At 41.4% G+C, this 23,176-nt stretch overlaps 1 protein-coding gene across 1 annotated transcript in view; it reads left to right on the top strand.

Moving 5' to 3' along the window:
* Positions 1 to 2,226: 2,226 nt before the first annotated feature.
* EXOC4 (exocyst complex component 4) overlaps positions 2,227 to 23,176 on the top strand; it is a 423,725-nt gene continuing 402,775 nt past the window's right edge. The window contains exon 1 of the mRNA XM_076346465.1: positions 2,227 to 2,339. Coding sequence (XP_076202580.1) covers positions 2,254 to 2,339 — 86 coding nt within the window. The 5' untranslated portion in view covers positions 2,227 to 2,253. The remainder of the gene's footprint in view (positions 2,340 to 23,176) is intronic.

Raw genomic sequence — 23,176 nt, 5'->3', positions numbered from 1 at the left:
CATTGTATCATATATTATTAATGAAGAAAGACCTCAGTGTTCATGTGCTGCATCAGCCCGCACTACGCTGATGTTTTTTCTTTTGTTTAAAGAAAACATAAATTCACACCTATAGCTCTGCTTGGGTTGGGAGCGAAGGGAAAGAGCTTGTAAACGAAACAAGGCAGTGGTTTAGCAATTAGAGCCCAGGATTGAAAGTCAGCAAGGTTACAGTTCTGGGGGAGATTTGCTGTTGTTTGTCCTAATGAAGTTCCTCCTAAATGAGGTGATTATTGTAGCTGTCAGGAATGAAAAGGTAGGACACATTGATTTCATCCCCACTGCAATCTCCAGGACGTGCCGGTACAGAGCAGTCAATATGAATTGCCAATTAACAAAAAAACAATATTGGCAAGTCGGCAGTTTGAGAAAAAAAACTCCCTCCAGCCAGTGCATAAAACTCCTGCCATTCAAATCACCATCCTCGAGCAAAGGCATTAGCAAACCTGCCCAGAAAATCAACGAAGATGAGCTTTTTTGGCATAGCTGAATAGCAAACTGTAGTGCTGAGAGCCTGTCTGCACAGGGGAAATGGAGCAGAACAGCTATACAGGAACACTCTTCAAGTGCACACCCTATGTGGAGATAAAAATCACTTTACTTTGGAGTAATTATTCTGTTCTGAAAACACATTGGTTATTCAGGAATAAAGTATCTTTTATTTCAGAATTAAAGTGCCCGTGCTCTTATTTTGCCATTCTGCTAATGATAATAGATACAGCCGTTGATAATAAATAGAGATTCTCCCACAATAGCTACTGTGGAAATCTTCCCCATATAAATAAGCCCTTGGAATACCACGCTTCTAATTACCTTATATTTCAAGTACAGTTTGTATAAATGGATACTGTTGACTTACCTACAGATTTCAGCAATTTTCATGCAATTAAAATTGTTAACGTGCAGCTTTAGGCTGAAGAAACAGCTCCAGAATAGCAGCCAGGAGCAGAGTCTTTGACATGACAGAGTGAACCTGGTTTAGAAAACACCCAGCAGCTATTAGTACCTGACAGTTACTGCACTTGCTAAGGAATTCCTGCCTCTGCAGTAACAAACCTGGGTCTTGCGTGGTGATTTTAACACAAGCTCTCAAAGGACTTGACCGGAGAGGTATCGTTATCCCTCATCTGCAAATGGGGAAAGCGAGGCTGTGGTTGTAAGATGATTTGTTCTACGTTGCCCAGCAAGCTGGTGAAAAACAGCCTTTTGTTTTCTAACCCTGAACACAGTGACATACACCTTTTCTTTTCTAAAGAAGATGATCCTGTGGCAAGAGATGGGAGCACATCGATGGTAAAGCAAGACGGACTATAAGCAAGTAAGTTGGCCTTCGGTAAGTGTCGTGTGTCAAAGACCTGCCACACCCCAGACATTTTGTGCACTCACTCTGATTTGTCACCCCCCGCTGTGCAAAAACCACAATTCAAATGCAAAACTCTGACTAGGTCAGGCTTACTTTCAGAGCCGACTTCAAAGATCACCTGGGCTGTTTCAGCTCAACTCACCTCACCACGTTCCTGGGGAAAACAAGGGGAAAACTATTTTTAAAAACGCAGTAACTTAAAGACATTAAATGATGTGATGCTTCAGCAACCCCTTGTAGACGTACTTGCAACCAGAATCTGCTCAAGGCTGCAGCGTGCAGCTAATATTTAGCATTAGCTAACATGTTCGTAGGACATGTTACTGTAAGTGGCTAGCGCATTTTGTTCATTTTAAACCCTATAAATGTTTAAACCCTTTGCCGTTCAGTCCGGCGAAGGCCCGGGAGCACGTCAGGCGCTCTGAGGCGGCGCGGCCAGGCTCTGCGTGGGTGGCTTCGGTCCCTCACGCTCCCACCCCATTCTGCAGCTTCCAGAGAGAATGACGATGTTTGGGCACAGCCCTCTTGGCAGATGTATCTTGTCTGGTCGGTAATTTCTTGATCCGTTAATCAATTTTAACCGCCTTTCCAAGGCGGGATTGTATCGTCGACGGCGCGTTTCTGTCAACTCTAGGCTGAGACTGCAGCAGGCCGGGGCCGCCGCCATAAAAACTACAACTCCCAGAGGGCCCCGCGGCGCCGCCGCACGCTGCACAGCGGCTTGATGCCGCACGCCCCGCCCCTTTCGCCTTCTATTGGGTCACAGGCCCGCAGCCGCCCGCTTCCTCTCTTCTGATTGGCTGCGTCGCGCTAGCACGGGTGGCTGCCCTGTGTTTGAGGGGGGGTGCAAGATGGCGGCAGGCGAGGCGGCGGGGCGCTACCGGAGCACCATGAGCAAGAGCAAGGACCCTTCGGGGCTGCTCATCTCTGTGATCAGGTAGGGGCGGCGCGGCCCCGCTCCGCAGCCTCCCGTCCCGCCCGCAGGGCCGCTCCTGAGCGCTGCGTGGGCCCCTGGGGGTGCCGACCCAGGGGCGTGTGCGGGCCCTGCCGTGCTGTGGGGGCCTCCCCGGGCCGGGTCTCCAGAGCCTCGGGTCCTTCCAGGGCTCTGACAGCGGTGGGGAGGCCTCAGTGCTGGAGCGGGCCTTCCCCTGAGGGGTGTCCCGCCATCCTCCCGCCCTGCCCGGCTCACTCCCTTCTGTTCCCCTTGCTTTGCTGTGTCCTGGGGTCAGAGGAGTAAGTCCTGCAGTTAGCACTAGCTTTATGCCACACAGGGAGGGTCAAGGCACCATCTTCTTATTGCTGTAGAGTCCATAGTTGACCCCCATCCACAAACACACAGCAGCGCTGAGTAAAATATGGCTGGTTGGAAAAGCTGTAGGACTAGGAAGTCCTGTGTGCAGACTCCATCCTGGTTTAGGATGCGATAGTGGGAAAAGTGCTACTTCTTCTGAGTCTAACTATCTTGCAGGGCATGAAGAGAAAGCAATTGTGTCTAGTTGTGTTTAGACTATTGATTTTGTCTGCCCTTATTTCTGCCCTTATTCCTGCCCTCTCATCTCCTCTGCTAGAGGATGATTCTGTGATATACTTGGAGCTAAGCAAGGTCCTGAATTCACTCCACTGGTTTCCCTCTGCCTTCTTCAGCTGCTTGTAAATCTCTTCTATGTTGCTTATAATCAGTAGGTTGGCAGCTGATTGCCCACGCTGAAGTTTTTAAATATTGGCCTTATGCACACCCTTTAAAGTGGGTGTGGGCAGCAAGCAGTCATATCAGTATGATATTGTGAGTTGCAGTGAACTTTCAAACTTTGGTTTCTACTTCAGTGTCTTTGCCAGAAACTATAGTCATTCTATTACTTTGGAGAAGTTATTGTAGCAATAGCTCTGTATCGAGGACATGTTATGGTTTTAAAATCCTCTATGAATGATAATGTTTAGGATGAAGTTCTGTTCTTCATTATTCTGAAAACTGGTCTTTCAGATCATGCAGAACTTGAGGTAGATGGTGACTCCAAACAAAGCAGCTGGTTCACGGAACTGCTTAGCCTTTCCAGGGTTGTGACTTAAGTTTCTGAATTGTATGGTAATAGGTAACAAAGAGTTACACTGAACAATGAATGAAAGGTGATGTTTGACACAGGCTGCGGTGCCTGACTTTTCAGTTTCAAGTATATGTGGTTCATTAGTTTTGTAAGAAAAACTGTTATAAAACCAGACTTGTTTAGGTTGGAGTTGCATGTGTATATATATATATGCAGATGGAGAAAAGTATACATTGGTATGACCTCATATAAACATGAGGTATGACAGTGGTAGTAGTGTACTTTGGTGACTTTTCATTTTGTATATGACAAATATTGAAAGAGAAAGGGATGGGAAACTAATACCCAAATCTGTGACTATTAAGATGTGTGGTGTTCCTGCAAATTTTATATCCAGGCCTACACACACTCATGGGTGCAATTTGTTCATGAGGTTGCATGGACTCTTTGCATAATAAATACATGCTTAGTTGTGAAAACCTGAACAAAAAAATCAGGCTTCTCACCTGGATCTTGGGTTTTTACGGGGCACTTATACCTTATATTTGGGACAAGGATGAACAGTGTGGATTTAAAGTGTGTTGTGCTTAGTGTTTCTTTATCAGTCTCAAGTTTGAATAAGTTGGAGAGGCAAACATGGTAAGTTGTAGGTAGACAACCTTAATTTACAGAAAATACAGCAATTTGTAGACAGTGGAAGAATGAATAATATATGTGCATTGATTGCTGCATCATTTCCTGTAGTAACTGTCCCTTTTTTTTTTTCATGTTTCCTATAATTTCCAAGAGTATTTTAAGGGCCTCCTCTTGCATCTCTATTTTAATAAACCTGGACTTGTTATTTCATTTATAATATAAAATGAGAGTGAGTTCATGTTACTGTGTTCTCCAAATAAGAAATCAAGTTTGTCTAATAATCTTTGGCTTACAGGCACTGATACCTTGGCTAGTTTAGGTCCAGTGTTTAGACACAACATTGAGGTTATTGACTTTATGAAATTAAAATTATTCAATAGAACAGCCTGATAACTAAACCTCCAGAATTTAATTAGAACTCGGTTTGGATGTAGAGATTCTTTGCAGAGCTTGAAGTGTCATGTTGAGCCAGACCATGAAAACCTGAAAGTAGAAGTGACTTCAAAGGAAGAAAAAAGCGTTTTGTTAATAATATTCACGTTTCTTGGGGTTAGCCAAGTACAAAAAGCAAATAGCATGGAAATGAATTTAGATCACTTTCTTCTGTGTGTTGTTTTTGTATAGTAGCTCAGGTGAGGATGAACTCGCTAAGCAACAGGTGAAATTTATTGCTGGTTTTTATGCTCATAAAATACCATTGCAAACAGATTTAGACCTGGGTGGGTTAAACGTATCTTTCTTATACTCAGCTTCAGAAAAACATTACAAATCTTAACAGTAGGCTATTGGTTTGAAATGTAGCAAAGTTTCCTTTTCTTGATAGCTTTATTTCCAAAACACTTATGTATAGAGTCTTCTGCCAATCCTTGTGGTTTTACACTTGCATTTCCCTGTTTATTGAGAAGGTTATTTATTTCTCTCTTGTTGCTGTGTGAAAGGCCCATAAAAGGAGGCAGCGCATGAAAAGTAGCAAAACTTTGACTACATTCTTCTGCTGTAAACAAACAAAACCAGAGGAGCTTCTTCAAATATTATGATATTTTACTTGGTTATAGCAAAGACGGTTATGTCTTTCAAAAATAAACATTATTTAGGTCTGCAAAATCTATTTAGTGTCATTGTCTATAAAATGCTTTGAAATGTGAAGCTGAAAGGCCTTTTATAAATATAAATGATTTTATTAACGAAGGGATAATTTTTGATATTTGCTCAAGCTCAGTAGTGCCCTGTTGCAAGAGACTGAATAATTTACTTTCCTCTGATACCAGATTTAGGGATTCTTGTACTTATTTCACTGGACTTCCCAGGAGAATAAGTGTCTCATTTTCAGGGAGAGTATTTGGGGCCAGATCCTTGACAAAGTTTAATGAGTTGTAACAGCACTGAAATCAAGTGAGAGATGGTATTTTATGGGAGCTGGGGCTCCGGTCTAAAATCAGGGTGCTACTGCTTCGGGAAAGTTAATTGCATAAATGTCAGTGTAGCGGTGTAGGTTTTATCAGCGTTATTCATCACGGTCTCGGTATAGTTTGGAAATTTTGGGTTGTCCCTAGTCTCTACGGTGTTGCTTTTCAGCAGCTCTGAATGCAGAAAACTCTGAGATGAAAGAAGACCCAACAGGAAAGACCATCCCACTTTTGATCTCTTTTCTGTCCCTGTGAAGTGTCAGTTTTTCCTGTTGTGTTGGGGAACACATTTGTTCTTCAGGAGTTGTTTCCTGTAGGAGGATTCGTGTACTGATCGAATTCACCTTGGTTTTCCGGTTGTTGCCAAGAACAGAGAATAAAGGCAGCCTCAAGTATGGACTAATTTGGAAGAAGTTGTTTCCCAAGTGGAAGGAGATGTGCTGCTCAGTAGTTGAGTACAAAACTGAAAATAAAATCCTGGTGTTTGAGCTGAACCAGGATCTGTTGATGACGATAACCCAAGGTTGTCTGGCTCAGAGGGGCGATTTCTGGCTCTCAAGCCACGTGGTACAGATGTCTGGTGTCCGTGCTGCCCCGTAGCCCCGACTCGAGCAGACTGGCCTGTGTCCACATAGCAAACCACCCAACTCGGGTCTCATCTTGGGATCCTTGTGGTATCTCATTGGTTCCAACACCTGTACATATCTATGAACAGCAGTTCAGATTGTTTACCAACGTAAAACCTGTCTTGCAGCCCACAGGTAGGATGTTTTATAGTGTTATGCTGCAGTTGTGTTTCCTGCCCAGCATTACAGGAGCCACGAGGGCACCAGACCTCCTGGGATATTAAAAAACTGTATTTGGTGGATGGAGCGCGGTACCTGGTGCCTTGCCTGTCCTGCCTGTAGGAACGCTGTCAGGAGTGAACGATGTGCAGCACTGCCCCAGGACAGGATTGATCCGTTCAAAAAGAGCCAGGAGCTACCGGGGAGCTGAGTTATGAGGTAGTGTAGTCATACCCTCAGCAGTGCTGCTGCTGGGTTACACTGAATGCATGGGCACAGTTTCCCTCTTGTTTCTTCTAAAGGAGAAATAGAGGTTTTGGAGGGTAGGTATATTCATAACAATAAATCTTTTAGAAGTAAAGAGTGTTTGGGAAGCTTAATGCATGTTTGCAAAGTCTGCTATTAAAATCCCCCACCTTTGTTGCGGCTCAAGGGAGCCTTCCTTCTTTTCCCTGTGCTTTTAGGGGATATGAGAGTATCTTCAATTTGCCCTTGTCCTCACATTGCTGAGAAGAAATGACCATTATTTGCTACAAGAAGACATAGCTCCTGGGATTGTGACTTCTAGAGTGGGATATTGGATATCGTGGCTTTACAGCTTCTGTCCCCGTGCTTCTGCTGGGTGGTCGAAAGTGCAGCACTTGCGACTCATGCCTCAGCACACCCACTTTCAAAGTATGTGCTAATTCCTTCATGTATGAGGAGGATCCTTCAAGTTCCTTAAATAAAAGGTACTTTGTAAGGTCAAAGTGTTGTCACTGGAGACCAGGAGCTTTTGTTGTAGAAGTCCAGTACTGATCACATGGGCTTTGGCAATGTCTTTTTAAAAAATAGTGCAGAGAATGGGGAAAATTCTGCTCATCTGTTGGAGGACAACTTGGGGAATATTTTTTTTTAATCTTTCAGAGGACAAACGTGTATGGGTATTGATTTTTCTTAACCTTTTGTTTTGTTGGTAGCTGGTTGAAGCAGCTTTTTGTACTCTGAAACAAGCAACCTGGCATTTAGGAAATGCTATTTTTTTGAGAGATCTTGTCAGATTTTTAATTGGTGAATGTGTCTGCCTTTTATTTATTGTTAGGCGTTTTTCTTTCCAATTAAAGGTTGCTATTTTTTAAAACTGGCCTTTAATAGCTGCTTTAATTGGGAGAAAACAAACTTCAGCAGCTGACTGCATAAGACCTTATTGAAATCGTTGTGCTAAGCTTTCACAGAGGCAAACACATACGACAGATGTCAAGGAGAACTACACGTGAGGCAAGTTATAGTGCGTTTCCTACTTTGATGTCTGCAGAAGTTGAAATTACAGGCAAAAAACCTTGAACATATTTTATTTTTCACAAGTGGAATTCTTTTTCTTTTTGATGCTTTTTGGCCCTTATTTTCATTACGTTTACAGTGAACTTTGTTAAATGGATTCTTACTAATGACCTGGCCTTTGGTCTCCTCTTTCTGTCTAAAGCAATAGAACTGATATCCCAGTTTGTGATGTAGAGTGAGAAAGATGGATGTATAGCTGTTGCCCTCGTTGTTACATTTGGGAAATAGCTGCTACAAGAAATAAAGCCGAGTTACTCTGATCTGAATGTACTGTAACGGTCTCTTAAAACCACTTTTATTGCTAATGGTGTTTTCCAGTGTTATAAAGGTAGAGGTTCTTCTACAAGACAAGTAGCTCAGAAATGCATTGAGAATAAGTTGTGTATGGCAGAGTATGGTTTTAAACTATAAATTTTCCTGAAATGATCTTGAGGCACTTGTATAAAATGTATGCATATTTGGCAAGTGTTGGGTTGTAGCTTGATACAGATACCTGGTTACATTTAATAGCAATAATGGGTGAGGGGGCATATGTGAATACACAACCATATGCGAAAGGACCATATGTGTGACTATGCCTCGTTAAAAGCTCAAGGTACTTTATTTTTCAGCTCTTATTTTAGCTTTAGACAATGCACTGTGCTGAGTTGGAGTTTAGCCTACCCTTACAAAACTAGGAAGCAGAAATAGTCGGTTTTGTTGATAAATGATTACAAGTTCTGTGGCTTCAACTCTTGCGAAGACATTGCCTCCAACGGCTCTTCATTCCAGTGCAGTACTGAAACCTTCAGGTTAATAATGAATTTTCCAAAGCCTCTTGCTGATTCATACAGGGCTGCTGTTCTGATGCGGTGTGATTTCAAGGATGGGTTCATAGCACAAGGTGGCCAATGGCTCCGTCAATACTCAATCTTTTAATCATCCAGGTGGCAGGTCCGAGTAGCATTATCTAGCCTCTGCTCTCGCAGATTTGAAAATACTGATCCTTAGGACTTTGGTTTTCTCCTGGGAATGTGGTAATTCATGTAATAGCTGCGTTGGCTTTTTGCATCTAAAGTTAATTACAAAAAAAAGGTAGAGAGTTGGTACCTGTGGTCTCCTGCACACGGAGAGAGTCCTGGACAGGTTCTCATACAGTGGAGGGGTAGCTGAGTCGCTCTGCTTGTGCCTGGCAGCATAACTGGCATCTCATGGGTCTGTCTGCTGTCTGCATCCCTTTTCCAAGCTGGAAAACGGCGTGCCACTGGTGTCATTAGAGTTTTGCCTGTGTGCGGGATTGTTTTTTCATCTTAACGTGCTGCTGTTGGAGACATCTGAAGGAGTGTGACTTCTGTTGAAGTCATCATCTTAAATGACTGCAGTCCAGTCTTTCAGAAGACAGCTGATCACTAGCTATACCTGCATCGTTTGTATTGGTGTGGTGAAATTTGATTAAGGGTTGGTTAATTTAGCAAAATAAAGAACTCTCTGATGATATTTATTTAGGTGGCTGTAGGCCACTCAGCCTTTTCACTGCAGCTATCATGCATACATCTGCAAGTCCTCAATGATAAAGAGATCATCAGCTGCTGTTGAAAATGCTCTAACCAACTGTAAGTGGCATGAAAGATTAATGGAATGTAAGTAGGGGAGGAAGATGTTTTATAATGCTCTGTTTACTTTGTAGGTTTAACAGCATTTTGAAGAGACTCGGTTCTGTTCTTTCTTGTAGGGAAGGAGTGAGTTATTTCTTTGTTTGCACAATGGAGATCTAGTCATCTGGAGGCTGGGTACCTTGTATTCCCCTTGATGAGGATGGAGCGTGCTGGCCTCAGGATTTCACTTTTTTTTTTAAGGGGAAGAGCCTTTATAATTTTATAGTCAGTTTACAGTGATACCCCATTTCCCATGCCTATTGACTTGTACGGTGCAATTTTTTGACTACTTCTTTCCAGCACCTCATTGTCTCCATGAAGGGAGTAGTTTGTCTCCTGAACGTTTCGATGTGTATCTTCAAATCCAGAATTTCATAGGAACAATCAACTAACCTGTGAAAATAATGAGAAGGCATTCAGCATGTTGCTACCCAATTAAATTGTTAAATACCTTTTGGATTTTTTTTTTTTTTCCCTGGCTGGCTTTGTTTCATAAGGAACCAACTTTTACAATGGTTTCAATGAGACTCTGCAGAGGTTTCGAAACATGTATTATCAGATTATATGCTTTCAGGTTAAATAGTGCTGGAAGCTGTAGATCACCCCATTTGGGACTTGTCTTTAAGACAACAGTTTTCAATTATAAAATTCAAATAAGTCCATTTAGTTTATTGAACCTCTGGAAATTTGTAGAGCAGTGTAGACAGTGTGCTGAAGTATAGTTCTTGTCCTAGGGTGCTTTACAAAACTTTTTCCTTGTGCCCTGTTGAAACGCAGCTGCTTGTAAGGTCTCACAGGCTGGCACACAGACTGTGGCACAGCAGTCGGGAAGAAGAAAACCTGCTGAACTGCTCTAGACAGGCTCTTTTCCCATACAAGTTTTTTTTTTACACCCATAAAAATAAGGCTTAGGGAAAAAAAAAACAACCAAACCCTGATTTTCAGAAAGGACCAGATTTTGTTTCCTCACTTAATGTATTCTATTCTGATTAACTCAGAGGCTTAAATACTAGTAAGGTGCCTCCAATAAACATTGTCAAAATGCATGTTTGAGCTTAGGTGTTGCTTGACATTTTCACTACAAGGCCCAGTCCTTGAAATTATCAGGGTCAGACCCATTGTGTAATGTTCTGTTTCCCTCTACAGCTTTTTGGGGAGGAAAAGGTACTAGCAAATTAGTGCATTTTATCATACAGTATTTCTTCTTGCAGAGCACTTATATGCATCTTCCATGCATCTGTGAAGTCAACACTTGATCCTCCCACCAACTTGCACTTCAGACACACTGCTGCAATTCCTGGGATAATTTGCAACCTGACAGTGTCAGAGTAACTGTCTGGTTACAGTTGCTTCTGCTGGACAGCTGAGATGCGGACAGGTGCTCTCTCTCATCTCAGTTATTTTGTTCCCTTTCCCTCGCATCCTGACCTCTTATCTTTTATTCACCTGTTGTTGTTTCTTGTCTATTAGATTTCCTGCCACAAAGAGCTTGCGCCGTTGGTCTGTGCGTCTGAGCGGTGTCTCTCAATGGGGCGGCTGTGTGGTTGGCCTTTGGGTGTTAGTACACTATAAATGTCTAGTAATGATCACAACGGTTTAAACCAAAACTAGAAAGCAAATACTGTAATTGGTGTGTGGCCACGGTCATCAGCAAGAGGTGCCTTATGAAAAGTAGCTAGATTCTAATGGGTTTCTTTTTACTCTGCTTTTTTTTTTTTCCTTCCCCTTTTTAATACTGAAGTCTCCTTGGCACATTGCAGCTATTTCCTGCAGAGAGGAGACGGGTCTTTGTAGACATCCACAGTGGTCTGCTTAAATGATTATTTGTTGCTTCTAGCAACTGCTTTCTTCGTTTAACTCCACAAATCCTTTGTTGGTCAAAAATTGTCTGTGTTGGCTAAGGCCGTGCTTCGATTTTTATTTTTTTTCCTGTACCTTACAGAGGCTTGTTGTATTCTGGTTTGTGTTTTAGGTCCTTGGTATGGTGTAAAATGGAGAATAAATAAATAAATAAACCCCCCTTCTCTAATTTTCCTTCCTGAAGGGTAATTTCAATAATCTTAGTGCTGTACTATTAACTTTATTGTCCGGAGTGATGCAAGTATATATGATAAGTTGTGAAATGTATTCAGGAGAATACATTTTTATAATATTGATATGTATGTAGTACCTACCCAGCACTCTTTATCTGCAGATTTCAAAGACACAGTAAGAATTATTGTTTAACTGTTATCCAAACTGTAAAACATTGAAAACCTCGCCCGATTTCTTCGGCAGGGATGGATCATAGCGTATCCCTTAAACTTTGAATCTTGCCCAAGGCTGCAGCGTGTACTCAAGAAGCTTCTTCTGTTGAACAGATTTCTGGCGTTGTTTTTACTGGAGGAAAAGGTTACAACATAAGTGAGTCCCGTAAGTTGGCCACACTTCTAAACGTAGCCCTAGCTTTCACCAAGACAAGCTTCAAGCCAAGCTGTGTTGTGTGCAGTTGATACTGCAAGCTGTCTGTATTATCAGAGCTAAGAACTGGGAGGCTTAACAAGGCATAGGGTATGGTGCAGAGTGCTGTAGAAACAGGTGGCAGAAAGTTTACTGTGGATTGCTGTTAAAAGTGGAGCTTTGTTTGATCGCCCCAGTGGTTCAGCACTCCGTTCAATTACACTTCACTAAAATGTTCATTTTCCTGATCAGATGAGAAACATTTCAATTTGATTAGCTTGCCTTTTTTTTGTGTTGGTGTTTCCCATGGTCTTTAATGAATATTTTCATTTGAATAAGCGACACTGAGTGAAGGCAAGTGACTTGCATGCTTAAAGAAACTGATCCAGAAGTAATGGAAGATTCTTCCTGGATTTCCAAGCTACACCTGTGCATCATGTAATATTCTTTTTCTGCCTTTAACCACAAATATTTGTATATGTCTGCTCTGATATTGAGGAGCAGAGGAAGAGGGGCTCTACAGGGATATGCAGATGCTGAACACCTACAGCAGCGGTCAAAAGCAGCGGGGACTTCAACACTCCTCTCCTGCAAGAATTGTCTAGCGTGTTGCAGGTGCTAACTTAGCATTAATTTTCTAAGACGCATATTTACATTTGGCACATAGTATCTGTTCTTTCATTTTCGTTTAATAAAAAAATCCACAGAAGCATGATGCTCACATACTGTTACAACAATGTTCTTCCTGTGAAACAAATTCTCTAGTCAAGAAATTGGTAATTAAGACTCTGCTTACTATCCATAGCTTAGCAGTAATCATACTTAACAGGGCTGGCCTTCGGGTAGGTAAAATAGGCAGGCAGTTATCCACCCAGCCTAGCTGGAGGCATCAGAAAAAGCAAATTTGCAGAAATGAAACATTTATTATTCATTAACGTTAACAGTTTTCTCTTAAAATTGACAATCTAATTCTTTTGCCGTTTTATTGGGCAGGTAGGAAGCTAACAGTGGGCTGGCAAAAGAAATTACTCATCTGCCCTGGAAAACAGACTAAAGCCCTTGACAATACAGGCTGTGTGGGGAAATATGAGACTTGTCAGTGTAAACAGAAATTCTTGTTGAGTCTCAAACCTGATTCCTGCTGGAGCTGTTGAGGTTGCTGCCTGTAAATGGATAATCTTAAAGTTTAATGTTAACTTCCTCTTGCCACAGTGCAAAATATGGGGGTAAGGAGGCAACTAAATACAGGATTTGGTAGAAAAAACTCTAGTGAAGGAAATGCAGCGACAGGGTACTAGATGGAGCGGGAGTGGTGTGGATCGCACCCTGAATTCAGGTTCAGAAGACTGAGAGGTTGTGTCCCCTGTAAGGGCATTCAGCACATTGCAAAACAAAACGGTGTTGGACTGTGGGCATCTGGAGCTGAGAAATTCATGGATTTGTCTCTGACTGACCTGTTTTTGTTATTGGCCCTTGTAGAATAAAAGAGAGGGGAAAATAAAGCAGAGTTGCTTCTCTGATGCTTCAGACTGAGGTATGCTAGTTGGACGGCATATGCTAAAACTAAATCTTCACTGTCAAGCAGGAAAATAAATTTGAAAATGCAGATGGAGGATACTCATTCATTCATGCATCCCTTTGAGAGGAACATGAGCGGATTTCTTTAGGAACCCAAATTTTTCCACATTTGCTGTACATGTCTCTGTACATGAACAAAATACTCAGTTGCCTTGAAGCTTTGTGGTTCAGCAGCGCGTATCGCCAGCCTGAGCTCTTTGGCACTGCGGCTGCCTAAAGTACCTGCAATGATGCCTGTTGCTGGCTTTGCAAAGGCTTTTCCTACTGAGTGTCACAGGATGCCCCAGAAAAAGCATTTCTTAGTAACTGCCCTTGTGGCTGTTCTCAGTTTGCGCTAAGCTTGTTGATCTGGGGACTGAGCAAAGAAGTCCGTTGTGCATTTCATTTGCATCAAAGCCTATTTTGTAGTAGTTTGTTGGCGCGGGTAAGCTGGGCACATTTGTGCGAACATGGGTGTTACACAGAATAAAGATTAGTCTGCGGGTGGTGTGCTTTCTGTGGTGCTGGGAGCTGTGATGTTAAATCCTGTTTTGGGGCTGGAGTGCATCTGAAGCTCAACAATAGAGTGTTACGAAGGGAGGTGAATTGCTTCATAGTTTTGCAGCTGATCATCTCTGTATAGCATTTCTGTACTCCTGTAGTTATCTGTTGTGTCACATGATGCGTAGTACAATGGTGTTTGTTTTCTTCTGCTGTTGAATAGCTTAGTAAACATCATGTTCTTTCAATTCACAACAGTGAAAGAAATTTATTAGTTTGTGAAGAAATTATGGCTTGTTTTCTGTCCTTTTACATCATCTGTCTGTTGTTTTTCTTGTGTTGTTTGAATGCTGGAGAGTTGGCCTTTTTCTTTTTTTTCCTTTCCTTCCTCCCCAAATTAATGCATCGCACTGTAGGAGTAAATTTACAGAGGAGATGAGATTGTGTGGTAGTTCTGCAGTCCAGGCACCTGCGGATCTTGGATAGGTCCATGAAAAACATTGATTTGTCAAAACACAAAGAAATAGCCAACACTAAGTCCGTAGTGTGAGAATAACTTGTTGTATAGTGTATGGAGTCTGTCAGTGTTAGTTGTTGCTGGGACTGGATTAATTACACTGGTTCTCAGAGAAAAGTTTCTTTTATCCCTACTTAATGTGTTGCGTTTTCAAAGCACTGTATGTATTTACTATGGTAAGTAGTAGCTATAGTCTGTAGCATTTTCTGCATTATAAAAATGAGACATTGTGTGACTTTCTCAAAGCTCCTTAGTGTTTTAGTGAGAGAAGCGTTTCATTTTGCAGCTCAGAAGAAAACGCTGAGACTCTTAGGTCTGTGGGGAGAAAAAAGTTTTAACGACTCAAGTGGGTTTTCCAACTGCTTCCAAATACCATGTTGAGCATTGTCCCAGTTTCGGCAGGGATAGAGTTAATTTCCTTCCTAGTAGCTGGTACAGTGCTGTGTTTTGGATTTAGGAGGAGAACAAAGTTGATAATGCACTGATGTTTTAGTTGTTGCTAGGTAGTGCTTACACTAGTCAAGGACTTTTCAGCTTCCCATGCCACAACAAGCATTTATAGGTAAGCATCTGTAAGTCAGAAATCTTGCCTCCCAGTGTTTTGAATTACTCTTTAGCTTTTGATGGCTACAGTCTGTTGAACTGCTGTAAAGCAACAGGTGAGGGTGGATTCAACCATACTTTTGGGTCCTAGTTGTGCCAACATGTCTGACACACTTTGTTCCTTCATCTGTGGTGCTGAGGGAGGAGGACTCTGCAGGAGCTGTGGAGTTTGTTCAGTTTTCTAGAAAGGTGCAGCCTCTTGCGGAAATGATAGAGATGGCAATTATATTTGGTCAATGCGAATACATTTTCTTATGCATTTACCTGTGGAAACTAGATATTCCTGTCTTTGATGTGAACTGTTGTAGCAAGCAGTTTAAAGCTTTAGGCGTCTTGCAGAATGACAGTGCTTCAGGACTCCTGTAAAAGTCTTTCCACCTCCTCCCTGTGCTAGTTACTTGAGTTGGATGCTGGAAAGCGGAGATGAAAAATGCTTGTGATCTACAGATCAAATTCTACTGAAATGAATAGTCCCTATGGACTTTTTTTATTAATCTAATTCCAGTGTAAATTCACTGACCTCAGGGGAAGTAGCAAGGTTTGTGGGTTTGTTTTTTTGTTCTTGTATGAAATATGCAGTACATGCCATGGTAAAAACATTTCAGGACTGTGTCTGATCATCTCCTCTATCCTGTCTTGCGTATGTGGAAGTGACTCCAGTGAATTAAGCATTTTGCATTTGTGTAATCTGTATTTTCAACTATGTAAAATCAAAAGTCAATGAGATTTGGCTCAACGAATTTCTGTTTTACTGTAGCATAAAAATGTCTCTTAACAGGCTAACATCCAGTTGGAATTATTCTAATCCTATTGAGCTCTTGCTAATGAGACAGGCATATGCAGCCATCCAGCTGCCAAGTACAAATTACAGGTATCTTACAGGGGAGGCGGATTCTCATTTAGAAAAATGAAAATGAAAAAACAAGTGAACTGATCAGGGAACCCTACTGGAGATCCCCACTGAGTTCATAACCTGCACGTACTCGGTTTCTAAATTGATGTTTCCCCTGTTTATCATGTTTTGAATGCTTTTGCTTTTCAGGGAGTTCTAAAAAGCTAATGTATATTTATCATTGTTTCATAAACCTGTCCTGTTTTGTAATTCCCCCTTCAAAGTTCTTTCTGCAAAGTTCCTTTCCCAAACAATTTTGATCCTTTCTATTTGGCAAACAGTGTGTTGACTTTTCTTCCTTGCCACACGTTTTAATAGAACTGAAACAAGCAAAGATGCCCTTGGCTTACTTTTCTGCAGTGTTAGCAGGAACTTACATAATCTCAAGAATATTAAGTATTCCTTGCTTTGCTTTTTTTTTGTGCAGAGCAAGAAAAACAAATGGCTCATGTACCAAGGGGCTTAGGTAGGAAATTCAGGTGTACAAGGTAATGTTTCAGATTCTAAGTGACATCGCTCCTTTTTGTAGTTACGGATGCTGCTAGACTTGAAGGATTTAATGTTGTGTTTTTGAAGGAGTAAAATACATGGTAATGAATTACTGGAGTAGAGAGAAGGTGGTGAGTTAGTTTTGGTTTAAGTAGGTAAAGTGAGAGCTCATCTGGTTGATGCAGTGGCTTGAGAAGAACATGAGCAGAAGGGTCTTACTGGTGGCTGTAAGAAGTTGTAAGTACTCGTACTGCTTTTGAATATGCTGCAGAAATTTATGTTACAGCCATGGTGGGCAAAAATGTAAATTATTATCTGGGAAAAGGTTTAATATGATTTTTTAAAAAAAAATCCAGAAGAGGCATTCTCATTTTTATAGCACACTCATTTCTGTCAGCTTCACTTCCTCTTATTTATTTATATATTGCTATTTGCATCCATTAAAGAATGGGTTTGCTTTTCTCTAAGTGCTCTTTGATGGTTCTACAGTACATGGTCATGGGATGCACTTCTTTTCTGTTCCTCAGCCATTAATCTAGACTCCCATAATGACTGGAAATAACCAAGTCCTAAAACCAAAACCTTACACTTCTGAAACTCGCTGGTCTTTTGGTAAAATAAATGAAAAAGCAGTCTCTGATGTTGCTTTTCTCCATTTGGATCTTGGGTTGTGATTTAAACTTTTATCCTGTCCATAAAGAAATAATCTACAGGTATTTAAGGCAAACTCACGTGGGTGGAGGGGGGAAAAAACCTGTTAGGCTTAAATTCATTGTTGTTGTGTAGAATTATTTATCCCTTTTGGCATAGCAAGTGGTCCCTTTACTGCTTTAAACTAGAACAGACTAAAGGGCTGTAAATATGGGTACATTTTTCTGGTCAAAATGATGAGTATGATATTTTTAGTGGTGCTTGTTTCTACAGTATTTTCCCAAAACAGGTAATTAAAGAAAACAAGAGGTTCCCAATACAGGTGTTAATTCTGGGAAGATTTCCCAATTGGTGCATCTGACAGAGCCAGCTGGGAATCTTGGAACGTGGCAGTTGACTGAGCCTGAAACTTCCATTGAGTTCAATTCTTTCAGGTTAGGATCACAGGCTGGAAAAATACGTAACGGTGTGTTAATACGGTCTTGTCCTTGGTGAGCGCATCCCTGGGATGTACAAAGCACTGTTTCGCCAAAGTCCGTAACTCTTCCCTTGTCCCCCCTCCTGCTGCCTGACAGCACAGGGGTTTCACCTGGAACTCTGCAAGAATGGATCATGGTTGTCTTGTCTTCCTGTAGGTTTGGATGCTGAAATATCCTGGTAAGGTGAAGGGAAGGCCCCATGTTGGCACTTACTCTGTGTGTATGTTTGTGTGTACGTGCGCAGGAGTCAGGTAACATCACCTCCAGCACCTCCAAAACATTACTCAGCTTTAGGTGGTCTAAATTACTGGAGTCTTCCAGAGGCTAAGACCAAAGAAATGCTCTGTTGACGCAGATTAATGGTTCCTCCTGCCTGGTAGTTTGTCTCCAACAGTGACAATATCAAATGTTAGAGAGATGATGCAGGCCTGGCCACTTGTTCGTGTCCAGTGCCTCTATATTTCCCTAGTGTCTGCAGTTGTTGAGTTAGAGATGTTGGAGAATACGTTCCAGCTAGTTTCTTTCAGTATTTGTTTTGACCTGTTGTCTGCGAATACATTTAAGTCCTTTTTTTGAACCTGCTGATGCTGTGAGCCTCAAATCCTGCAGCAAGGTTCAGGAGTTCACTACCTAAAGTGTAAGTGTGCTTTATCCCTTTTTAAACTGATGTCCTGTTAGTTTCGACAAGTGCCACTAGTTCTAGTAGTGCATGATTTGGTGAAAAACTGTTTTGCATTTATGTTATTCATCTCGTTTCTGACTTCTGCAGACCTCAGTCATATCTCCTTTCAGCCTTTTCCAAACTGAAGAGTCTTGGCCTTAGCGTCTCTGCAGAGAACAGCTGCTTCATCCCCTCCGTTGTTTTAGTTGCCCTTCCAAGGGCAACAGAAGATGGAGGAGACCAGAACTGCACACATCACTCCAAGTATGGGCATAGTAAGGTTTTATACAGCAGCAGAGTGATTCCTTTGTCTTGCTCTCATCTTGTTGGATTCTGGGCTACCTCTGCGTTATTAATCTCATTTTTCAGAGAACTGTAAGTGTAGAAAAAGACTTAATTGGCAACTACATTCCCAGTGTGTGCTGCTGAGGTTCCTGAAGTCAGGTTGGATGGACTGGAGCTTTGAGACCTCTGTATTCCTGTTACTCTTCTTTTTAATATGGGTTGGCAATGTTTTCATGCTACTACTGGCTGTGTTGAAAAGATGAGATCTTTGGAGTTTAGACTGTGAGAAGGTGTGTAATGCTCAGCCAGATGGGCTGTTTTTTTGCCCCCTAAAGCATCTTGATTCTGCTGAAGGTGGCAGCAAATGTGTATTACATATCTAAGCAGACAAATAGCAAAATGACGACTAAAATGGATACTTTTAGTTAGACATTGTCATATCATTTCAGGAGGAATAAGCTTGTAGTATCTCACAAAGGCTTCTGATTTCCAGCTATACTAGCTTTGTCCTTCTTTCGATATGTTTTGTGGTTTCTAAGATACAAGTCCACTTGTGACCTCTCTCTCAGGCTTCATAAACATGTATGTTTTGGCTGTGCAAATTTCTAGTGTTTTTAGCAAAAAATAGTTTTCCTATAGAGTGCAAGTTAAACTAAATTAAAAGGGCAAAAAACAATGGGGCAGCACGGTTTGAATGTACTTAACAACTTCCAGTCACACCCATATTTTTAGGAAGCCTAAGTCGGGCAGGAGCTTGCTGAAGCAGTAGAAAAGGCTTCTGACATGCTCTGACACTACAGTGACACAGTCGTAGCCTTGGAGAAAGATCTTTAGCTTTTGTGACAAACTACTGGCATTGCAGATGGATTCAAGCCAAAGCTTGAACAGCTTTGGCAAATCAAGAATGTTGAACTTGAATTTTGTTTAATTAAAACGAAAAACTTCTCTAGTCTGTGATATAGGCCAATTTGGTTCCGCTTCTACATTGTCGGTAGCAATCCACAATTCTCCTGCAATCCATAACACGGGTTAGAGAGAATCAATGTTTTCATTAACTACCCAGACAAACAATATCCTTCAGCTTCAAACTCAAACAATATGTCAAGTCCTAAAAAGGATATACGTTTGTGTCCGATGTAACTGTGCTGAAGAACGTTCTTCTAGAAAAAATAAGCAATTCTTCACAAAGAAAGCGTATTCATCTGCAAGAGCTCTTAATGGAGGAAGATTTACTGCCAAACACGTTCTTGCACATGCTTTCTATTCATCTATTATAGCATGAACCCAAACTTCACTGCATCTCACAAGTACTGTATGTTTAATACTGTTGCATTAACTGTATGCTTAGCTTTGTTTTCTAGCACATCTTCATACATTACTTTGTCTGAAGTGTTTACATGACCTCTGCTAACAGCGTTGAGTGTTTCAGTAGTACTTAGTGCATGTAATCGCAGTTTGCTTGTTTGAGGAACCAGTGCTGTGTGTTCCCCAGGGGAGAAAGAGAAACTGGGCCACAAGGACACAGATCTGCCTGCTCAGCCCATTTCACTGAAATGCAGATATTTACATCAGGCGTCTGTAGTAGCTACGAGCTGTGTGTAGCTCATGCTCTAGTGTCAAGATGCAGTCTGCAATGTGGGGGAGCTGTAAGCGCGATGTCAGAGATCTGCGGCGGAGCAGAGGCTGTAACCCAGATTTCTTAATTCCAGGCTTATTTTCAAACCGCTGTACTACTCTTCTTACTTTCCAGGCCCTTTTTGCATGATATTAAAGTGCTTTGCATACAGTACAAATTAAGAAAAATATCTTTTTCTTGTGAAAATGTGGTTTAAGGCACAACTAAGAATGTTTGGGAGTAGAATATTAATGTAGTAACATTAGAAAGCATTCCTGTTTCTGTAGCTACCATGAAGCATGGAACTTGAAACGCTACAAATAAATTTTATGCATTGGAAGAAGCTACGCTGTCAGTGGAATGGGGAGGGGGGTCCTCATCTCTGCGTGTTCTTTGTGCAAGAGGAGAGGTGCACCTGCATCCCCTGTAAAATGTGCAGCTCTTGGTATTTGGGAGTGCGGAAGAGGGTGTGAGGCACCCACGCTGATAGTCTGCGGCATAACAAAAGAAAGAGGATCTCTTCTCCTCCTTTCCATGTGGTATCTGTTATGGTCTTCTGCCACTGCCATCTGAAAGTGAAAAGGAGTGTTAAAACTGTGTAAAGTAAAATACATCACTTGGGTACATTGTCTTCTTTTAGGGTGTTGTAGGATATATTTTGGCTGTAATTCCTCTGTCCTCCGTGGTACTTGAGTAGGACAAGTGTGCGTGTGCTCCTGTCCTCCTCTCGTGCCGTGTTCCATATGGTAGTACAGATTTTCTTGCTCACTTGAGTTTTCTTAGCTGCTCTTTCTGGGATCATGATCCCCTGTGAAATAGCTTTTTTTTCTTTTTCTTTTTGAAGATGGAGTCCTTGAGTAGGTGGTACAGCCTGTTGTTTTTCTTTGAAGGGAAGAAAGAGGAGTGAACTAAAAGTTTTGGGTATGTCTGTGTAGACTTTCTGAGAGGGAGGGAGGATTTCTTGTATGTTTGAGTTAAGTTCTGTGTTTACATTTATTTGTAAAATGCAAGAGCTTTTGCACTTGAGTTCCTACTACTTTCCTAATGGTATTGAAGAATTCAGAAAAATCTATCAAATGCTAACCCTTCTTGTGTCCTGTTTATTGTCATTGAAGATACTCTTAAATAAACCATAAGGAAATACGTTTCTCTCCTTTGTTATTTTTCAATGATGTGCAAGCAGTTCTCACCTTCTAACTTTTACTGTAGAGGACAAGTGACTGTTACCGCAAGAAAAATTGATATTTTCTTTCTTACTTGACAGCAGGAGATACTGGTTTTAGTTTGACTGGACCTCGTTGCTTTAACAAATCCAAAGTGAAAGCCATTATGGTACCAGAGAGTGGCAGCAGCGTTCAGCAATGGGTTTTTTGTCTCCTTCCAACTATTCAACCTTTTCCACACAAATAGCTTAAGAAACCCAGAAGAGAATCAAGAAGTTCTCTCTTACTCATGACTGTATTTTTTTCGCAGTCTTTAGGGTTGGAAACAATGGCTTTTCTAGTCTTACTATTTTTATACTCTTTCAGTGTAGCATGCATACCATCTTAAGATGGTGCCTCAGTTCAGTTCAGAGGCCTAAACTGCTGTGATTTAAGTGAAGTAATGGTCTCCACATGTTCATGCTCTATTGGTTGTATTTTTAAAGGCATCTCACTTTCAGCAAGTAGATGCTCTGGATTTCTTTGAAAGTTGCGATTGTTTCATGATGTTCAAGCACATGATCCAAACCAGTTTGTATGCAGTGATTTTTTTTTTTAATTTATTCTAAATATCTTTATTTTTTGCTTATTTTCTCATCATAAGTTCTTTAAAGTGGTTTAGAAATTGTCAGTAGAGCTACAGAATTCATCCCTGCTGGTTCTTAAGGTTGTGATATACCAGTGTTTAAGTCATAACTGCTATAACTGATTCTAAACAAATTTTCTCTTTTTCACCATGAAGTATACAGTTTTCAATGTATTGCTGATTTAAAACAGAAACGTGTATGGACCATAGCTACCCTTCCAAGGATAAAGGAAGAGGAAAAGTTAGGATGACTTTTTTGCAGAAACCAACTTTTTGAGTGCTACCTACTGTAGGAGATAAGAATATGTCTTTTTGGCTATTGCTGTCTCCTGGGTCTTTCTGGTAGCGTGATCGAGTCATTCCAGGTGTGGGCTTCTGGATCCGGTGGCAGAATGGGTCTCAAGAGCGGGTGAGCAGGGTGAAGAGAGAGAGGGAGAAAGAGAAGATTGTATTGATTCTTGAGTAAATCTCGGAAATTTGGAGTGACACCAAGAAACTTTTGTCCCCTGTGTCAGTGTCCTGGTTTCGGCAGGGATAGAGTTAATTAAACATTACCTAGGTAATGTTTACACTAGTCAAGGACTTTTCAGCTTCCCATGCTCTACTGACTGAGAAGGCTGGAGGTGCACAGGAAGCTGGGAGGGGGGCACAGCCAGGACAGCTGACCCAAACTGGCCACAGGGACATTCCACACCATGGGATGTCATGCTCAGTATATAAAGCTGGGGGAAGGAGGAGGAAGGGGGGGACGTTCGGAGTGATGGCGTTTGTCTTCCCAAGTAACCATTACGCATGATGGAGCCCTGCTTTCCTGGAGATGGCTGAACACCTGCCTGCCCATGGGAAGTAGTGAATGAATTCCTTGTTTTGCTTTGCTTGCATGTGCAGCGTTTGCTTTACCTATTAAACTGTCTTTATCTCAACCCATGAGTTTTCTCACTTTTACTCTTCTGATTCTCTCCCCCATCCCACTGGGGGGGAGTGAGCGAGCGGCTGTGTGGTGCTCAGTTGCCGGCTGAGGTTAAACCACGACAGTCAGTTTCATTAAATTTTCAACAGTTTTGTTGGAATCTCAAACTTCATCGATTTAAAAAAAAAAAAAAAAAAAAAAAAAAAATTAAAAATCTTACTAGATGATGTTACTCAGAGGTTAAAATAAATGGGGGGGGGAGGAATAAGTGCCCATGACACTTCTTTGCCGTACTAGTATACTAGTTTGAAAACAGATTGACTATTGCAAGGCATGGGTAGGCTTTTGATGGATTTCTCTATGTACTTGTGATATCCTTAGTGTACTTTTGGCAGGTAAGTAGTAGTAACTGCAACACTCCTAACAAATAGTTGCACTGGTCCCTGAGTCTAAAGTAGAATTTCTTCTTTATAGTTCTTTGTAAGTAATAAATCAGGATATATTTCATATGTTATACTGTGCCCATATTAATGACTCTCTGGAAATACGATAACTAGTAGATAA

The sequence above is a fragment of the Aptenodytes patagonicus genome, chromosome 1 (assembly GCF_965638725.1).
Source record: "Aptenodytes patagonicus chromosome 1, bAptPat1.pri.cur, whole genome shotgun sequence".
Lineage (NCBI taxonomy): Eukaryota > Metazoa > Chordata > Aves > Sphenisciformes > Spheniscidae > Aptenodytes > Aptenodytes patagonicus.
Note: the sequence above shows the minus strand (reverse complement) of the source record. Positions and strands in the feature narration are given on the sequence as shown.